The sequence below is a fragment of the Pagrus major genome, chromosome 21 (assembly GCF_040436345.1).
Source record: "Pagrus major chromosome 21, Pma_NU_1.0".
NCBI classification, from domain to species: Eukaryota; Metazoa; Chordata; class Actinopteri; order Spariformes; family Sparidae; genus Pagrus; species Pagrus major.
Window position 1 is genome coordinate 26,579,550 of NC_133235.1, and position 20,838 is coordinate 26,600,387.

At 43.3% G+C, this 20,838-nt stretch overlaps 1 protein-coding gene across 2 annotated transcripts in view; it reads left to right on the plus strand.

The window, feature by feature from the left end:
• epha4b (eph receptor A4b) overlaps positions 1 to 20,838 on the plus strand; it is a 74,009-nt gene that overhangs the window by 17,480 nt on the left and 35,691 nt on the right. For both annotated transcript variants that reach the window (XM_073491242.1, XM_073491243.1), the window contains exons 5-8: positions 11,305 to 11,460; positions 15,544 to 15,879; positions 16,890 to 17,002; positions 18,911 to 19,073. In XM_073491242.1, the coding sequence (XP_073347343.1) occupies positions 11,305 to 11,460; positions 15,544 to 15,879; positions 16,890 to 17,002; positions 18,911 to 19,073 (768 nt within the window). The remainder of the gene's footprint in view (positions 1 to 11,304; positions 11,461 to 15,543; positions 15,880 to 16,889; positions 17,003 to 18,910; positions 19,074 to 20,838) is intronic.

Here is a 20,838-nt window from a genome sequence, read left to right on the forward strand (position 1 = left end):
TCTGTGGGTGAGTGTGTCTTCCTGCCTCTCGACTCGTTCATCTGTCTGACTTTGCTTTCAATTTATTTGGATAATGACAGCCACCTTTTCCCTCATTTTTTCCTTTATTCGCCTTTATCTCCTCTCTCTCACGTGTCCCTCCATGACTCCATCCCTTTTACCCTCTCCCTCATCCTCATCTCCTCTCTTTTGTGTGTTGAATAAATGACACACAAAATCACAAAGGCTTAGGCGCTGGCTATATCCTCCACACTACACACCACAGTCCCCGTCTACATACCCGCACAGCACTGACCCAGATAATGTCTATTCACACGGAGGTCCCTCCAAGCACAGCTCCTCTCTCGCCATGGCGGACCACTCGCCAGTTGCCAAAAGCCACCCTAGCACCGAGACTGAGGTGTTAGCCACGGGAAAACGTGAGGCCGTCGAGTTGGCTTCTGGGAGATGGGACCTCGTATAGCTCGGCTGAGTCTGGTGCAGTGGGTTGAGCTGTGTGAACAAACCCGTAGAGGAAAGGAGGAAAAGCAGGCCAAGGACTGAGAAACTGTTAACGCCTGTTTCAACTCCTCATGTCCTTATATAGCACTATTCCCTGCGGGCAAAGGCACAGAGAGAGAGAGAGGTGTAGAGGAGTGAGTTTGTCTCCTTTGGGTACAGTTGGCATTAATTGGCTGCTTTCCATATGCTGTCGAGATCCAGCTAGGGATAAACATGTGTGCACTCATGGGAAAGTTCATAATTTTCACATTTCTATAGTGTTGAATCAGTGTTGAGTTTGCTCCACTTAAGATCTAAAGGCGCACGAGAGAAGGCGTGCAGGCAGCTAGAACAGGAAGCACAGGAACAGGAAGTCAGCCATTGACCCCTTCCCCTTCCCCCCTCCCTCTCCCTCTCTTTTTAGTCCATGGATGGCTTCCAGATGTACGATCAGCCTGTCAGACTGATTGGGCCGGCATTGCACAGGCGTTATTGCTCGGTTCCAAAACACGTCATGCAGATGCAGCCGCGCTCGAGGTCCAATTTGTTGCTGCTTTTGTATGTGGTACAGCTGCACTATTGTTCTACAGCCAAGAGGAACCATTCAGAAAATTCAAACAGCTTTTAGCTCCAGCGCCGCAGAGAACAAAGAATGGTTACGCAGAACCTGATGAGAGACGTGACAGGGTAAATTTCATTTTTAAATGGCCATATCACAGTTCTCTCACAATTTATACGGACGCTTCAGGCTGAAACAGACGTCTCGTGTAAGTAGGCCTAGCTGAAACACCTGCAATTTGACTGCTGCTTTTACTTGGAGGTTTTCTCGTGGGAGAGATGTGGGGTAAAGATACCGCATGACATGAAAGGGACAGATGCATATCGGTGTTCTGAAATAACAGGAAGTTAGTTATTGTAGTTTGGCTGGCTGATTTGGCTTCTTATCACGCTCTCTTAAAGCGCCATAACTCAGTGACGTCTGAATACACAGACATGATACACATATTTGTCATTTTGTGTCACTTGCACTTTCTGAATATATCACTATCTCTGATTTCTGTTAACATTAATCTCACTTAGAAAAAATTGCTCCTTGTAAATCCAGAACTTCCTTGAGAATTGTCACATTTTTAAGTTTACTTCAGTCGAAAGGTCATCCGGTGATAGTCAGCTTGGCATCTTTGAGTACAGTGCAAAAAGGAACTGCTAATAACTAATTCGGCATATGTTTTAGTGGTACCACTCGTCTTCTATGTGATGCAGTTGTCTTGATATTGTCTGAAGGGAGCCCACCATGGGCAAATCTGGGAAGCCCTTGTTTGAAAACATTACTTTTCAGCAACCAAAAAGAAGTAGTTCACTTTGCTATTTCTACTCATGTGTGTTAGGTTATAATGGATTACTAACAGAGAACAAGCTTCTTCTGTCAGTTACCAATAAAAAGTAAATGAAGCTGAGAATACATGAGCCCAAAAACAGCAGCATAAGATCATCTTTCTCCATTGCTACGCTGAGAGGACATCATTGAGGTCGAGTATAAATACCTCTCCAGGCTGCTTCTTAAGCAGATCTGCTCACAGATCTCATTGTTTTGCAGATATGTTTTTATCAGGTGAAAAGCACCTGCTAACCTGAATGGTGCAGATTTCATTACAGAGAGCACAAAAGGGACCGCGGTGGCAATTTCCCCAAGAGGGGACTCTTTTGTATGTGACACCCTTGACTTCCTGTGCGAGCGCTGAATGGGCGCCGGGGTGTCAAGGATGTGTGTCAGGTAAATACTTAATTCATCACGAGGTAATACTGGTGCTGTCAGGTGGACTGGGGACACTTGGGGACGCACATGTACGCATACATAAATTCATGACTTTACGAAGATGTACGCTCGGGAATTTGTACACACTCACAAAACCGGCGAGGAATGCTTTATCGTTCTCGGCTTTTCTTCTGCCTTTGACAATGAAGTCTTTGTGATCTTCACCTGCGAATGAGAATAAAACACACGAGTCTAGGTTTTCCTGCTAATGCGCGTTTGGCTGAGAAGTTCGACCACTGCCCACCTGCAGATTAAAGACGGCGAGAATATGGCCCCCACTTGACAGGTAAAGCTGCGTTAGCGTATGAGTGTGTGTCTGTGTGAGTGACACAGAGAAAAAGGCACGGGGCTCTCCTTTCCTCCTCCGCCTGAGAGAATGAATAATTGAGAGTGATGAACTGAAAATAACGTGGGTGAGGAAAAGGAGGAGCACTCGTCCTACACACACTCTGCCGGTCACGGGGCCGGCCGATGCGGGCACGTTTACTGTCGCGGCGTATATGTGTCTCGAGTGTATCAGGGGAGAGAAGATGTGTGTGATTGTGTGTATGTTAAAGCTGCGGGTTTGGTTTTACGGAGGATCTTTAAGCGACGTGTGCGCCTGGGGAGGGAGAATGTGTGTGGTTATAGTGTAGGTTAAAATGTGTGTATGCAGATGTGTGTGTGTGTGTGTGTGTTGTGTTTGAAGGGAGAAGGTGAATCTTTGTGTTTCTGGCCTTTTATCTTGATAGCAAAACAGACAGACTGAAGAATAAGTTATTCAGACGGTGAACCAAACTCCCAACAGACTCCCTCTATAGGCCTGTCATGCTCTCTCTCTCTCTCCCTCTCTCTCTCTTGCTCTCTGTCCCTCGCCCATGACCCCTTTCACACAGAAACACACATGCACCTGGTATCTATTTTATCTGTTTTTAGACCACAGGATAATCATCCCGGCTCAAAATTAGTGAGCCATCAGCTTGGGTTACCGCGAGAAGAAGAGTGTGTGTGTGTGTGTGTGTGTGTGTGTGTGTGTGTGTGTTTTAATTGCACTGAAATTGAGCTCTCTTTCCCTCTGATTTTCTTTAGGTTTGTGTGTGTGTGTGTGTGTGTGTGTGTGTGTGTGTGTGTGTGCGTATGCCTGTCAGCGAGAGAGTAAATATTTGTGCAGGAGCTCTGGAGAAGGTCAGGGTCAACGTATGACAGACAGCCCACTGGGAAATAAGACACACATATAAAGGCAGACTCACACACACACACACACACACACACACACACACAGAAGAAAGTCGAGATGGCCAAAAAAAGAGCGAGACAGACAGACAGACAGACAGACAGACAGACAGAAAAATAGACATAGACGGACTGCAGGGCAAACACAGAGAGATGGAGGGACAGAGGACTGGGGAAAGACAGAGATGGACAGAATGAGGAAGAGGGGGCGCTTCATCTCATAGTTCCCCTTGGCCGCTCGCAGTAATTGGCTGGCATCCAGAGGACAGAGAGTAGATCAGAAGGAAACCAGAGTGTACTCATGTGCTTCATGTACTGGACATCACAAACCGTTCATATCTGGTCTGATTGACCGTGTGTGTGTGTGTGTGTGTGTGTGTGTGTGTGTGTGTGTGTGTGTTTGGGTCAGAGAAGTAATAAGATGCTGTAAACACAGTAAGGGTCTGTCCTGAGGTGTCAATCACGGAGGTCTACATGTCCTGTCTGGACACAGCTCACATCTCACGCCGCTCTGCAGCCATCAGATCCTGTCTCGTCTTTCGCCACACAAAAGTTTGCAGGCAAAAGTTCTCGCTGGTGTACAGCACAATATGAGTACACCATAGTCTGAACTGTAGAGACTGAATTGGGATGAATAGATGTTGATGCTGTGAAACTAGTCCTACAAAATATATTTTTTAAGCATGGTGTTTTATAACTGAATATGACATTTTCTTTCTGCCAAATCGAAAAAAAATACCTAACCATATAAGCCCACACACGCCACAGGATCTGACCTCAGCCTACACTTGAAAATAAATGTGTTCACTGATAATTCAGGTTTCTACGGTCGACTGATTTCTTTTCCATGACAAACATCAGAGGCCGTCTGTGCAAATATTAAAGCTCTACATTTCTGGCCTAAAACACCATCAAACAACACAATATTTAGTCTCAAACACTGGGATCCATCATCAAGTTGGTTCAGGTGGGTTTACCGTCCACTGATGGCAAATATCCAGAGCGTCCGTGCCAGTGAGCTCAGCCCAGTTCAAGCACTGAAACCTGTGCAAATGCTCCCGGTAGATAAACTCTCATTATAAACATATTGCATCACAAACCTGCATAACCACACAACCATGGTAAGAAGCTCTGTAATGCAATTTCTATGTTCTGTGTACAGCTGACAGTGTGGGAAATCATTTGAACATGCAGATGTGTTTCACTTCTATATACAGTATGCACCATATTATACTTCAGCAATTGCTGTCTCTAATGGGCGATCATGTTAATTTCTTATCCCCCTATGAGTATGTTATAGTTGTTAAAAATCATAGGTTTCTGAAAAGATTTAACAGATTTATTTTATCAAACCAGATGTGGCTCAATATATTTCCAAATGACTTCCTCCTCATCTTTAGAGCTCTTATTTTCTGACTGCTGAGATAATAATGATGTCTTCTACACTGTAAAATCTGACAAAGTGACTTTAAAAAATCAAGGAAACTGATCAAGTCAAGTAGACAAATCATTTTAAGTTGTTAAAACTTTTTAGCTTTTTAGTATCCCCATAGTGTTGTGTATCAGGGTCAAATTTGAAATTTTAGTGTATTTTTTTTGTTTTGATTGTTGTCAGTAACTCAGACACTGTAAATTTTAAAATTTGATTATTTGATTGAAGTTGTACAAGCTACAAGGTTTTAACAAATTCAAATCATTAGTCTACTTTGTAATTTTGAGGAAATCAGTTTTCTCCAAAAAAAAAAGTTAAAAAAAATAAGTGAAGTCACTTTGTCAGATTTTACAGTGTAGTTTAACATGCCCTGTGAGTCACTGCACATATAACTACACTGAACTCACTGTTTTACAACATTTCTGTAATGGTAATGGTGCCACCTAAGGCAATGACATTTTGTAACGCAGTGCAAAGTTATTCATTCAGAGCAAACTATATGAGGTCATTAAAGTTTAATAAGTGGATATGAGAAATCCTCAGAAAGAAAGAAAGAAAGAAAGAAAGAAAGAAAGAAAGAAAGAAAGAGCTGATGTAATGTAAAAGCAGACTCAGGAACAGTGTGTGTGGGTGAGTGAGTGTGTGTGTGTGTTTCACAGGATTAGGAGTAATGGTGAATATTATGGTGTTAAAGGTTGTTATGAACTCCGATTAGGGATTAGAGGTTCTCAGCAGGGGGGCGGGACGGTGATGCTGACATCTCTATTCCACACACACACACACACACATGCTGAGACACACACACAGACACACACACTGATGTATTTTGCTCTGCTCGCATGAAAATTGTGTCATGTTCTTCTGCAACATGAAAACACATGTTCTTTGCTTTTCTTTGCTATCACGCCAACAAACAGTGAATCTATTGATTAAAATGTAAAATGAACATCTGTAATGTTTCCGAAGTGCCAGTAAGCAAACAATGATTTACTGGCACCTGAAGGTTGATGTTTACTCTTTCAAAGTCATTCTCTAACGTTTCAACACAAAGTTTGTCCGGCATGAAAACATGTCAGTTTGACCGTAAGCATGTCTCACGGGTATGTACACATGAGCACAAACACACACACACACAGACGCGACCTCGGTGGCCATAAAGGACGTCAGATTCAATCTCGTCAGATTTCTCCACTGACGCTTGATGTATCAATTTTTAAGTAGCTGGCCTCAAATAACGCCTGGGTAGCCTGCAAACACACACACACACAGGCACACACACACAGGCACACACACGCACACACACACACACGGACAGACAGACAGACAGGCTGCTCTGTGCTCCAGGAGCTGTGGCACTCGAGGGGCACTAGAAGGGCTCCATCTTGAAAGCCTGTTGCCATGGTGACCATTATGGAGCTCATCTCCCGTGGGCCAGCAAGCTTTACACAACTTCTCTCTCAAAAGAACACACACACACACACACTCACTCACTATACCCCCCACCCATACACAAACACCACACACAAACACACACACACACACTCAAGAGTTTCCTCCTCTTTCTGCCCTTTATGGTAAAGCCGGCGGGGAGCCAATGTTTGACTTGAAGCGAGTGCGACTGAGTGCAAGAGAACAGAGCAATTAACAGTTAAACTAGCAGGAACATTAGAAAGGGAAGTGGAGGAGAGGAGACGGCTCCCAGCCAGGCAGAGGAAGTGTTTGATTCAGGAAAGTGCAGCTGATGTGATTCTGAATACGTACAGAGCCGCCTGGTTGAATGTAATTAGAATGTAATGAGTTTGACAATGAGATATATCGGGTCTGTGTTTCTGTGTGTGTGTGTGTGTGTGTGTGTGTGTGTGTCTGTTCAGGCCCATTCTAACATGAAGTGAATGCATTTCCTCTTCATGTACTCTTCCGGTAAAGTCGGCAGCTTGTGTCATTCACACAGACAAACTCCTACACCTTATCTGAGCATGATGTAACCAATTATCGAGAAATGCAGCTGAAGCCTGAAGACGCCAAAAATGTAATAATAGAACTTAGATACCGAACCCAAACATGGCCCCTATCCAGTCCAATGAGAGTCGCTCGTCCTGGCACACATGCCAGAAAAAAGTTTCTAGCTTCTGGGTTTTTACTTCCTGTTGATGGGGCCCGCTCAGTATGCACAGTAATGACTCTCCTGCTGGCCCCACCTGCCAGTTCCTGCTTGGCCTCCAGACTTTACATTGTGATGATAATTGGTGTGAAGTTTTACAGATATAAAACCTCCCATGGATCAAACATTGATAATTGAAAGAGACTTTGGTGTCCTGTCAACAGTTCTGGGCAGGTGGGTTCAATATTGTGGGTGACCACTGGGCTGAAGGCTGAGCGGCGCCGCAGTATCCAGGTCTAAATAACACATTCATGTTCCCAGCATTAATTAAACAGTCACTTACAGCTCCGTACTTACACATGACCCCTTAACAGTACAATATAAATTAACTGTAAAAGCGGCTTGTGTGAAAGTACCATTTGTCCGTGTGTGTCCTGTATAAGAGACTCTGTACCCATGCAGTTAAGTTCCCTTCATCGTGGAGGCTACTTTTAATAGATAACCTTCATTTCATGCTACAGAAAAGAAACATTCATCAGTATCCCAGCTCCTGAAATGTATAGATGTTCTGACTGTCTTCGTTTATGTGACGCTAAATAAGAATACTGTACATTTAGATTATGCACTGTTTTTCAAGTGAAACAAGCAAAGACTGTTTAAACAGATTTTTCTTTTCTTTTGAAGGAACAAGCTATAAACCCAAAATTGACATAATCACCCCCCTCAAAGTAAACATGTTAGCATACTGTTGACACATTACATATCCAGCAGATTAGCAGAATGTGGAGTCGTGATTCTGCTCATTTCCTTTCCTCTCACGTCTGGTTTGCTCGCCACAAACTCGATCCCGACGCAAATATTTGGCTCTAAATGTGAATAAATGCTCCATTTTTGTTTAGCAGCTAGCCGCTAACGCTGTCTGTTTGCTGTTTTGTACTGGGCAGTCGGCACACGGTCAGTTTTTACACTCTTTAACTCTTTTAGTTAAAAACTGATAACCTCAAAATTACCAAGTAAAGGAGACTCATAATTTTAAAATGTTAAAACTTTTTAGCTCATATAACTTAAATGTAATAGTCTACTTTACTTAGTAATTCTAAGGTAATTTAGTTTAAAATCTACTGTTAAGTTGTGAGACGTAAACCAAAACAATGAGCTAAGAAATGCTAAAAAAATTAAATAAAATAATATCTGTAGAGCTGACGGGAGTCTGGTAAAAAATCTGCGTGCGTGTATCACTTTAAGTGACACCATGTACTTTATACACAGTCATGTGACCCACTTATTATAAATATATTGATTAGTGCTGCATTTTAGAGGCATATCCGTGTTGTCTGGGAAGCTGCAGAAGGCTTTTTTAACTACGTTCTGAAACTTTACAATTATTTATTTATTTTTTTAAAGTAGTTGCAGCAGGATAATAGAAATAGAGTATAACAGAAGCCAATCAGCTCATACTGTGTTTTCCCAAAGGAGACAGTTGGGCTGTTCCCTTCTCAATCAGTGCGTGGTGACTGAGGGTGTGTCTTGAGTAGCAGTACTATATCATATCTAAGAGCTATCGATTGGCATAAATACACTAAGTCTCTCTGGTGACCGAATGAATTTTTAATAAGACACTGGATCTGATGCCACTCTTTGTCTTTAGAAGAAACACACACACACACACACACACACACACACACACACACACACGCAGCCTACATACAGTATTGTCAACATTTGGAGTTAGCTCACAGTTCGACAACATAGTTTCTGTGACTAAACTTTTGCGCTCCGGTGCGTCTGCTTTGTGTGCGAGTGCGTGTTTATGCGAGCACTGTCTTACTGCCTCAGCCTTCTTGTCCCTTTTTCATATCTACGGTAAATCATTAATCATAAGGGAACCAAGTCAAGTAACACATTTCCCATGGGGCACACACAGGGAGTAGAAGAGAACATAAGAAGCAAAAAAAAAAGTGGGAGAGAGTGGAAAAGGGGGGAGAGAAAGAAGAAAACTGGAGTGAAAACGAGGTGGAAAAGCAGAACAGAAAGCAGCAGATCGGGCGAAGGAAGCTCCACTCGAAGCAGCCAAGCCACCATTCTTGCAGAAAGTTTTTGATTAGGCAGTTGTTCGGACGCCAGGCCCTGGCACGGGGCGCCCTGTCTGTCCTCCAGCGCCGGGCTCCTTTGTGCCTGTGTGGCTGGCCAGCGCCCGGAGCCAGGACTCTCCGGATGAAACGTCCCCGGAGAAAAGCTGCTTTTCCACCGTGCTCGCACAGCCCGGCCAACAGGAACACACACACACACACACACACACACACATATAGTCGCTAGCACAGCACATAGGCACCCATTACCTTGGAAGCTGACAGGAAGGAGGAAAGAGAGCAGAAACCCTTTGAGAATTATCACTCTCTTCTTTCCTTTCGTTCTTTCTTTCTTGCTCTCGCTCTCTTTCACACCTACACACACACACACACATCCCTTTTCCAGTGTTCTCTCAGGTCTTTTGGGGATTGTGCTAGTGGACTTTGCTCCCCTATGATGAATGATTTGCCTAAAAATACCTAAAAATACTGTCTGTATGCGAGCAAGCACAGCGTCCAGGTGGAGGAACTTACCTCCACACTGAGAAATCACACTACTTTTGGGCCACTTTTCCGTTCCTCCATCCGCAGGTTAAACCACGGCGTCGAACATACGGGTGTGCCTGTGAACGCGTGTGTGTGTGTGTGTTATAATTTACAGCCTTTCTGGGACGAGTGACGTGTAGCTTGATTAAATTCGTGACCTTCACCACCAGCACAAGCAATCAGCAAGCTCACACACATGCTCACACACACACACGCGTACTCGCCGCATACTTAACACCTTCTCGCACACGAACGCGAAGCAATCAGCACCTGGCGGATTCTGTCGCATCATTGATCCAACCCACCCACACACACACACACACACACACATGCATACACACAGGGCATCTATCGAATTGCCTTTGAGACACCCTCATTTTCCTTACATGGGGGTTTTGTACACCGTAATACTATTTACCACGGTGGCAGAAAAGGCTCGTGAGGACGAGAATACCGTGGCCTATGAATGTATAAATAAACACATGCGTAATCTATATTCAGATTACCAAAGGGGAAGTCAGGAATTCCATTTTACTGCCGAGGATGCGAAAGGGAAATCATTCGAGTCCCCAATCTATTTCAGCGGGCCGCCTCGCTCCTGTTGAGCAGTGGCACGCTTCCCCCTCCCCAGTTTTATGACTCCACATAATGACTAATACGCAGCCACTGTAACAGCCGTAGCAATAGTCATATTATGTTATTGTGATTATTGCTGTGACTGCAACTGTGTATTTCCCCCCCTGGTTGCCTGAAGGTCTAAAGCTTATATAACAGGGATGACAGTTGATCTGCTGTTGCACTGTGTCGCTGTACTGTGGATATACGGGCCTTCAGCCTGATGTAAAAGGATCTCACGTAGACCTAATGTCACAGTGCGTTAGATCAAACTTTGTTTTTTTCGCGTTCTTTGCCCCGGGTGCTGCATGGCACGTATTATGACCTATCAGTATCTATCTATAGTAACTCTGTTGTAGCGTAGCTCCTAATGTTGTTCTGTGTTTTTTGAGCATTTTCTACCTTTTTGAATTTCAGTTCAGCCTCAGACTCTCCTCTATTTTCACACAGGATTGGAAGGATATTATCGTTCAGCCTTGGTTTTATTCTGCAGCTTTTGCCCATGATTTTTCTCACTGTTCTGATATCATTGCACTCACCGAGCTGAGAGCTGGCAACTTGAATCAGACAGGGTGTGAAAAAGCCAACAATTTGGCTAGACTGATCAAACCACTTTATTTACAGGTAATACTGAAAGTGAATGCAGCTCAAAAGCAGGAAAAGGGTGTGACTGCCTAACTGCAGTAGGTACACTGAATAAATAATTGAAAACGGCCAGTTTGGAAAATAATTTCATAATTTTCTTTCTTCCAATTAAGTCTGGCTACTGATATTTTACAGTTTAACAATATAGTTAATGGGAATTTAAGTCCACACTTCATCATTCAACACAAAAAAGACCATTTAAATTGACTGTTTCACTGGAATCTTGATTCAATGTTTTAAATTTAACTTCATATAGTAAAATGTATATGCTTGTATGCATCGCTGGAGTTTTACCTTTCCTTCATGAGTAATAATCTTTGAAATCTACATCATGTGCGGTTGAGTCGTCAGCCTCTAACCCCGGTGTTCATCTGTCTCCTTCCTTCAGCGTGCAGACCTGGTACCTACAAAGCTTCGGCCACGGATGCCTACTGCACCAAATGTCCTCCGCACAGCTCCTCCCCGCAGGAACAAGCCGAGGAGTGTGTTTGCGAGAAAGGTTTCTACCGCGCTGAGACCGACCCACGCTCCATGGCCTGCACACGTGAGTGATGCAAACACATGTACATTTTATTGGCTACAAACACAGTCATAGCTATTTCATATCACATAATGTATTCAGTGTACTTTGGCTGTTTACATTTCTATGTCATGAAATGTAAATTAATAAAAAAACGCAATGTTTGGATTATATTCCAATTTAATTAGTTTGCAATGTATTCCTGTAAGAATTTCTATTTATTCATTTTTCTATCTATAATCCCTCCACGCGTGTTCCTCTTCCTCCGCTGCTATTGGTTTACACAACACTTGAGATACATACATAAAACACACACACATCCACGTGTGTCAGCTGTGTGGTTACAGTCCACAAATATCTCACATGAGAACGCTGATACTGGTGGTAGAAATTTGATGATGCTCCCTATTCTTTGTCAGCTTCTCGTGCACGCACACTTGCAGAGCGAGGGGGGATCGGACCACCTCCTCACGAACAGAGCCTGAGGAGAATAGAGAGGATGAGGAGGGAGGGACAGAAAGAGATGGATTGAGATGGACGGACGGATGTGGGGGGTTGGAGAGGAACGGTGACACTGTGGGAGAGAGAGAGAGAGTCCGAACTAAAGAAATATGGAGGAACACACACACAAGCGTGCGCACACATACCGAAACCCATTATCGGGTTATGGTAGATTACACTCATTAATCGCTGTAGCAGGTGAGATGTGTAACGGTCGGTGTTATCAGCTGAAAATGAGTAACGGTTCTTTCAAATATGTATGGGCGCTCACGCACACACAAGAGCACTGAGGGAGGATGGAGAGGGTGAAAATGAGAAAATGAGGAGGCAAGGTGGTGGAATTAGCGATGGAGAGATATGGAGAATGACACTTAAGACACAGGCAAAGAATAGAACAGCAGGGGGGAAAAGTGGACTATCAGAGGAGTATAATCTAAATGTCATAAAAGGCCGATCAGTAGAAACAATGATGATGGACAGCTAAGTGTAGCCCAGGGAAGAGAGGGGGGATAGAGAAAAGAAAAAGACAGAATTAGCAGGATCAGTCAGGAGATTTACGACCGACAGCTTCAATTATCCCCAGCATGGCCTCCATCCCCCATGTCGAGCTTTCCCAATCCTCCTGCACTTCAGAGAGGCTCGCCACTGGGAGGGCTAATCAGGAAAGTCCCAGGCTCTGCCCACGGCCCCCTGGGGGCTCACTGCTCAGCCAGGACCTGATGAGATGTCAGGACGAATGGGCATCGATTGACAAATTTCCATACGGTTGCGATACCTGTTCGTGCTGCGCTGCGCTGCGCTGTGAGCGACCATAATCAGAGGTTTCAATAAAAATGGTTTCCACACAGCAGGAATGGTGTGGTAAAGGCTTAGCGTGATGGGGGTGTGTGATTGGCTGTCCTCTCTGACAATATTTAAACCTGCTCTGCCAATGAAAAAACACAAAGGCCCAAATGTTGGTGACAAAGCCAGCACTTCCTGTATCTGCTTCACAATAAGGCCCGATCAGACATCATGAAGCCCCCTCATGTATTTACACAGGCCCACTGTGTTGACACAGCGAGGCTGCCAATGAAGAGGGCTCCAGTAAAAACACAGGGTTGTCGGGCAAAAACGTTCAATCTGGCTCAGCTTTTGCTGCAATGCAAAAGTTGTGGGGCCTCATTTAGAGAAATGTTTTTGAATTTGTGTTGAACTTTGTCTTAACATCATTTCCTAATGTGTGCTCACGTTCGGTTTATAAAAGATGCTGAGCGGGAAAAGCCTTGTTAAAGCACGTTTTAAGAAACCCGTTTGTTACTCACCTGTGATCTATGAATCTCAAATTAACTTAACATGACGGCTCCTGTCTCGAGATTTCCATTTATATAAAGTCAGCACAAATGAGGGTTCAGTCAGGAATAGCCAAGGGGCAAATGACCCCTACATAACCAGCAATAGTATCACTTAAGTCAAGTCTAGACTTTGCTTAGATAACAAGATAATTTTCAGAGACAAAGAAAGGTTTTATAATAACTACTTATACGCAGTTTTTTTGCTCACATCATACCTGAGATCAAAACTGATCGCAAGTCTGTTTTATTAATGAGGCCCCTACATTCCAGTGTCAACTTCAATATAAGCATCAAAATATACTACTACCAAAGGGAAAAGTACTCATTATGCAGAAAAAACAATTTCAGAAATAAAAATACATTATTGGATCATACTTACTGATGCATTCACGTGTTCATCTCCACTAAGAGGTTGCAGCTTCTAAAGGTGGAGCTCATTTAGAAAACTGAATACTTAAACGGGCACATTCCTGGTAGATTACTTTGTAGTATGAATGCAATATTTCTAGGAAAAGATAAAATGTTTGCCGTACTAATACATTTCAGGAGTTAAACTAACCTTTTTCCCTGTATTACAAACTGCTGTGCAGGGTTTTGGTGTCTAATCTAATCCTGTTAGCACGGGGCTGTTTTTTGATCTGAATTTAAAACATCCACTAAGAGAGTTCGTCTGGTTTGATGATGGGAATCTTTAACGTGAACTAAAGGGAGGAACTGTTGAGTCTGCAAAAACCAGTAGCTTTAAAAAGCATCACACTTCATTAAAAATCTGATAAAAGAACAACAAGGCAGGGTGAAACAAAGAACAGTGAGGCTGATACAGTTGCTGACGCGTGCTGCTTCTCCACGCCATTGATAGAGCATCTTCTACCGAGCAAGTGGGACAGCCAGGGGGTGTGTGAGCGCCATCCAAGTTGGGTATCAGCTGCTCAATATGGCCCGAAACAGAATTTTATTGAATTTAGACTCAAATTTGTTTTAATCCCTAATATTGTTAAAGAAATGCCCCTGAGCTGCCTTTTAGTGGTGTAATGCCTGGCTCCTCTCTGCTCCTTGATAGACTCTTTGATCCATCCACACACACACACACACACACACACACACACACACACATAATAGAAAACAGGGAGTGTCAAATTTAATTTTCTCTGGCCATCTTTCATCAGGAGTATGCACGATAAAACGTACATATATTCACATGTGCAGGGGTGAGAATAAAGTGTGCGTGTAAAAGTAGAATCTGACCTTCTCTTGCTAACTCCAGACTTTTTAATCTATGTATCAACATGAACACACTTCATCTAAAGGTAGAATAAAGAGCTGTTGTGTGTCGCTGTTTCTCTGCACTGAGAATGATTACTGTTCTGACACACTTTTTGGACTCTGTTACACTAATCATTTTAACTGAAGTCCAGAGCCGTATTAAATCATAAAATGTACCTGACTCATGAGAAAATTACCCTGGGCACTTTCTATAGATCATTGTCCGCTCACATCCGTTAGCTTCGTATGGTGGAAACCTCCCTGCTGTCGAGCGTCGACCATTTAACTTCATGTGAATTCTCTTTAAAGATGGATTTAAACTTCAGAAGTGTAATATATTCACATACCGTCACATTAACAATCAGCCAGGCTCTTTTAATCACTGTTCGCTCCACAGCTATTCATTACTCGAGCTAAGTGTCCACCCTCTGGCTGGAGTCATTTCATTCATTTTTAATTGAATAAATGGGAATTCTGTTCTTAACAGAAACCGCACCAAGTTTGGTAATTAACGTGAGGAAAATGCAGGTTCAGAATGTGCATTTGGGGAAAAAATCATCAGTCGGTTTTCATGAGTGAGAACTGATAAAGGCGTGCTGTAGTGGCTCAGCAGAGGAATGTGAATTGTTCAGGGTGTGCCATGCAGCTCAGCCAGGGTAGCTTTGGTTATGTGGGTACAGTGTGACATATATTGAATTATTGCCCATTAGTTAAATGAATATTTGATTTGTTTTCCGTCGTTAGAGCGATCCTCTGGAGTTTTCGAACACTCGTAGTGCTTCAAAGAAATGTTTTTAACAGTGAGTTTTGTGGAGGATGAATAGAGGTGCTGCAGCAATGGGCAGAATGAGAATTGTGGTTTTTGAACACTAAAGCACGTAAGCATTTTCTCGTACACCCGAAGTAAAAGTATGAACCTAAAAATCAGCACCTTTTGACTCACTCACTTCACTTCCAATCATTTCCCGGCAGGTTGAATGACTCTCCTTACGTCTCCATCTTCCTTCAGGTCCTCCATCTGCTCCAGAGAACCCCATCTCCACAGTGAACGAGACATGCGTCACCTTGGAGTGGTCACCACCGAGAGACACAGGAGGCCGGGGAGACATCACCTACAGCCTCCACTGCAGGAAGTGCTCGGGTGACGGCAGGAAGTGCACGCCATGCGGCAGCAGCGTCCACTTTGTTCCCAGACAGTTTGGTCTTTTATCAGCCAGCGTGCTGGTCACCGACCTGCAGCCGGACTCCAACTACAGCTTCACAGTCGAGAGCCAGAACGGAGTGTCGGACTTGAGTCCCACGCCCAGAGGAACGGTAGTCATCAACGTCACTACGTCACAGACAGGTGAGAGCAAACTAAATCTCTGACTTTTGACAGTGTAATGCTCATGTGTGGCGGGGTGTTCCAGGATTTAAATTGCAGTAAAAACCTGAGAAAAAAAAGGATTTTGCAGCATTTCACTGATATCCACTTTTAAAGGCTGATAAGAAAAGAAAATCCTCTGGGGAAGAACATATTCATCGGCCTGAACTCAGAATCTGTGGGATAGCAAATTGAGTATTTTTCAAAATTGTGTCCTGATTGCAGTGTGCTCACAAATAGTCTCGCACTTTCACATGGCAACTGTAAAATCACTGCTGTGCTGCACCAGTCTGATACCACAAAATGACACCTCTGCACCTCTGCCTCCACATTTATAATCATGCGTGCATCTTTCACAGTGTGGGACTGTGGGAAATTTGTGTTTGAGACGCGTGTATGACAGGGTGGGGATGACTAATAGGCCTCGTACTATGGATGTGTGTGTAATAACAGGAGGGGGGAAGGTGAGGGGGTGTAGGAGGCTGTTAACCTCATTAAGATCTGCACATGTCACACTTGCTACTCTCGACTGCAGTTTGTCTCACACACACACACACACACACACACACACACACACACACACACACACACACACACACACACACATTTATATATGCACAAAAGCAAACATACACACTCTTAGCCCACACGAGCATGTGCCTCGATGTCAGAAGTCACAGGGTTGCACATTAATAACACAAGCAGGGTCACACACCACACACGTGACACCTACTGTACACATATCACAGGATCCTGTGATCACACATGTAGAAATCACCTCGTAAGGTCTCTCATTAGCAAAATTACAGGATACACACTTCAAATATGGGTCTTCTCATTATAGCACAGTAGGTACCCCTTCTGAAATCTCTCTCCACGCCCCCACAGCCCGCTCCCTCTGCCTCTTTTTCATGTTTTGTTTACCCACATTTGGTTGAACTTTACCTCTTTGTTGCTCATGCTTTCCCCTCTTGTTCTTTGTTGTGCTGCAGTGAGCGTTGTGTTGAAGGAGCGGCGGAGCAAGGACAGTGTGACTTTGGCCTGGCAGGGTCCAGAGAGACCAAACGGAGCAATAGTGGAGTATGAGGTCATCTACTATGAGAAGGTGAGAGAGAGCACACACACAAGCGCACACAAAGTCATTTTTAAAGGGATACAACACCAGTTTTACACATGAAGGTCAGTTTAGTTTACCTGAAGTGTTAACTTTTTAACAAACAGGCTGTGTTTTTTAAGGAATACTTTGACAATTTTAGGAGGCATTTTCTTTTTCATCAAGGGTTAAATGACACTATCTATACCAGTGTTGTGTTTTGGCGGTAAATATGAAGATATTGCTAGCAGCTGATTAGCTTACCTTAGCAAATAAACACATTATTTACAGTTTGGTTAATGCGCACAAAAACCAGACTGCAAAGTGTCAATCATGCATCTTAAAAAGGGGTTATTTTCAGATTTACCTTGATCATAACCAGTTGCTATACAACCAGTGAAGACTCCAGGAAGTTACTGGTCCCAGCCAAGAAATAGTCTGAGCACAGGGCCCCCATTAATTAACAATTTGTTGTTTTTGCACTTTTGTTTCTGCCAGGACAAATAACATGTTAGTTTGTGAGCTTCAGAGGTGCTGGTAGGCAGGTTTTAGCTAGCTAGTTTGCTTTAGACAGAGCCATGCTAGCTGTTCAGTCTTTGTGCTAAGCTAAGCTAACCAGCTGCTGGTTGTAGCCTCATGATTAGCCTACAGATACGGGAGTGGTATCAATGTTCTCATCAAATTTTAATAAGCATATTTCAAAAAATGTCAAACTATTCCTTTAAAGGTACATTGTGTAAGATTTAGGGGGATTTATGAGGATGTATTGACAAAAATGGAGTATAATATATATATATTTTTTTTTTCATTAGTGTATAAACACCAGAAAATAAGAATTCATGTGTTTCTTGTTACATCAGAATGAGCCTTTTATATTTACAGAGGCAGCAGGTCCTCTTCCACGGGGTCCACCATCTTGCACAGCCATGTTTCTACAGTAGCCCAGAATGGACAAACCAAACTCTTGGCTCTAGAGGGGACCTTTTGTGTCACTGCATTTTTAGCAGCCAACACGGGAGGATGAGCAAGGGGTATTCAGTTGGCTCAACTCCTACACACTGGACCTTTAAGTGCAGTTCTACATTTCTGGAGCAATTTCATGTTTAGTGCAACATATTTCTTTCCTCTAAGTCTCTTCATCATGTTGTCTAGGGGCTAAGCCTGCGGGCATATCTGAAATGACGTGAGCATAAGCATCAATCTCTCTCTGTCTCACTTCCTATCGCTCTATCTCCATCGCCGCATCCCTCACACCGAGCCAATTAACCACACATCTGTCGAACACACCTCGTAAAACACGGACAAGGTGATGAAATTAAGCCTGTGTGTGTGTGTTGGCAGGCATTAGCGGTAAAATAGTGTTAATCCGTGTTGTAGAGTGTCTTCCATTAGGCAGAGTATCAGCCTCTCAGCAGGGAATCAGCTTACCGACAGACACACTTATTCTTTATTCATCCTCCGACACACAAAATTTTACGTGCGCACACACACACACACACACACACACACACACACACACACACACACACACACACACACACACACCTACAAGGTAGTCAAGGAACGAAGTGAAGCGAGACTTGAGTAACCACATATTGCCCCCATGTGTAAAGAGGATAAGATTTGGGAGTTGACAGACGCTCATGTATAAATGCGAGCAAATGGTCCAGCGATGAACAAATGAAAACTTAGTGAGGTGTACTGATCGCGGCCTCTGGAGACTTTTAAATTGAACCATTCAAGGTTTCTGTTATTTTCAGTCTCTCCTGATACCAAGACCCATGGCTCTTTATATACCCTTTTAATCTATATCTATAATTTCAGTCCTATATTATTCACAATCGCCGTATTTCTCTGACACTTCAGTGTCCATTGAACTCAGTATTTAATCCTCTCCTGTTGCTCTTTCCTCCTCTTCAGAATCAGCGGGAGCAGAACTACACGGTTTTGAAGACCCGCTCAAACATGATGACAGTGGACGGGCTTAAGCCGGGGACCACCTATGTGTTCAGGGTCAGGGCTCGAACCGACGGGGGCTACGGGAGCTACGGTGGAGAGATTGAACTGGAAACCAGCCATGAAGGTAAAGAGATTAATAATACACATTTGTTCACTCGTGATTTGAGTTTTTCTGTATTTTTTTCTCTTTATTATTCTATGTAATTGGATTGCTGGATTTATTTTCCCTTTGCCAGGCCTCTGTGGTATTAAGCCTAAAATTGGAACAGCAGGCATTGGCTGCACTGAAAATACTGATGTGCTAGTTCTTTAAAAGCAATCGACAGCGGCAACACAACACATCCAAATTAGAGGTGAACGAGAAGGACAAAGATTAACTGCAGCGCAAAGAGTTCTGACTATAATACCACAGAATAGGCAGAGTCTGTTTCACCCCTCCTGCTGTCAAATCAATCCACCAGATGGTTATAAAATAGCTCACTTTTCATCCGAATGGCTTCTTCAGTTCTGTTGTCAAACAGAAAAACCTCAGCAGACTCACAGGTTGTCACTGTGCAGGTCTGAACCAGTAGCTTAAAAGATTCCTAGAATATGTATCAGGTAAAAGGAGAAACCCCAATTTAACAATGAAGGGAAAAGAAAAAGTGCAAACTCGCATTGCAAGAGTGTGAAGGTTTGGATTCACAGCAATGACTGAAATCTAAAAATTGGAAGAGGAGGTTTGTGACATTCAAACAAGAATTTCAAAAGACAGAATGGAAACACAGAGCATCCTCTGGTATCCTGAAGCCATCCGGTGCATTCATTTAAACCTGAGCAGACATCTTATCTCCTGGATGACTCCAATTTCCAGACTCATCTGTGTAGAGCTTTCTTTTCTGCTTAAAGGAGACTGACTACGTTTACATGCACACAAATATTTCATTATTTTCCGAATATGACAATATTCTGAATGTGGTACGGGTCATGCAAGCAGCAGATTCTCTTGCGATATCCCAAATGCGAGGCCTAATTCCAAATGAAACATTTTCCCATGTGGGATATGACGATATAATTAGGGTTTTTGGAGCAATCTTCGACATGTATACAGTACACTGCACCTCTTTGTGTTAGAGTTTGCAAGGCTGGGGTAGAGATACAGTACATGCATTAAAAAAAAGCCCACATTTCTGGTGGGAAGGGGAAACAAACCTACTTTTAAATCAACAAGTTATTATGTTACGTTGAATGTTTGAAAGAAGGAGGCTGTGTTTGTGAATCAGAGTATGAAGGGCTGCATGTAAAAGTATTATTGGAATATTCATTATCATTAGCAATGTAAACAGCCTAGTAGGAATAGTGTCTGTTTTCAGAATAAGGGCCAAACCCTGAATATTTAGCGCATCTAAATGTGGTCGTAGAAATGTCTTCCGTACTTAAAGCCTTTACACAGCAAGTCTGTTTTTTCCGGCCGACATTGCTGCACGTTTAAAAATAAATCGACCTCATGTTGTGTCTCTGAAGCTCTGTGTCCCTACCACAGACATACTGCCAGCATCAGGATCAACTGGTTTGCGTAAATGTAAATGTGTTGGTCTTCACTTGTGATGTACGGTTCCAGTATAGCTAGCAGTGTATCAAACTGGACCGCTGACATCCTGAAATATCACCTGGAATCGATCGGGATAATTCTGCAAATCTCTTATCAGCAGGTGAAGCTCCCCTCGCAGTGAGACTGGACGGACTTTTCAGTAGAGGAGAGGACCACAGAAATCATCCTCACTGCTTGACGACTCTATCTTGTCTTTTATTGTGAATTTATGCAACAAATGGAATAATTAATGCATCGGACTCAGTGTGCAAGGTTTCTGCATATGAAAACAACAGAGGCAAAGGCCTTTAGACTTTTG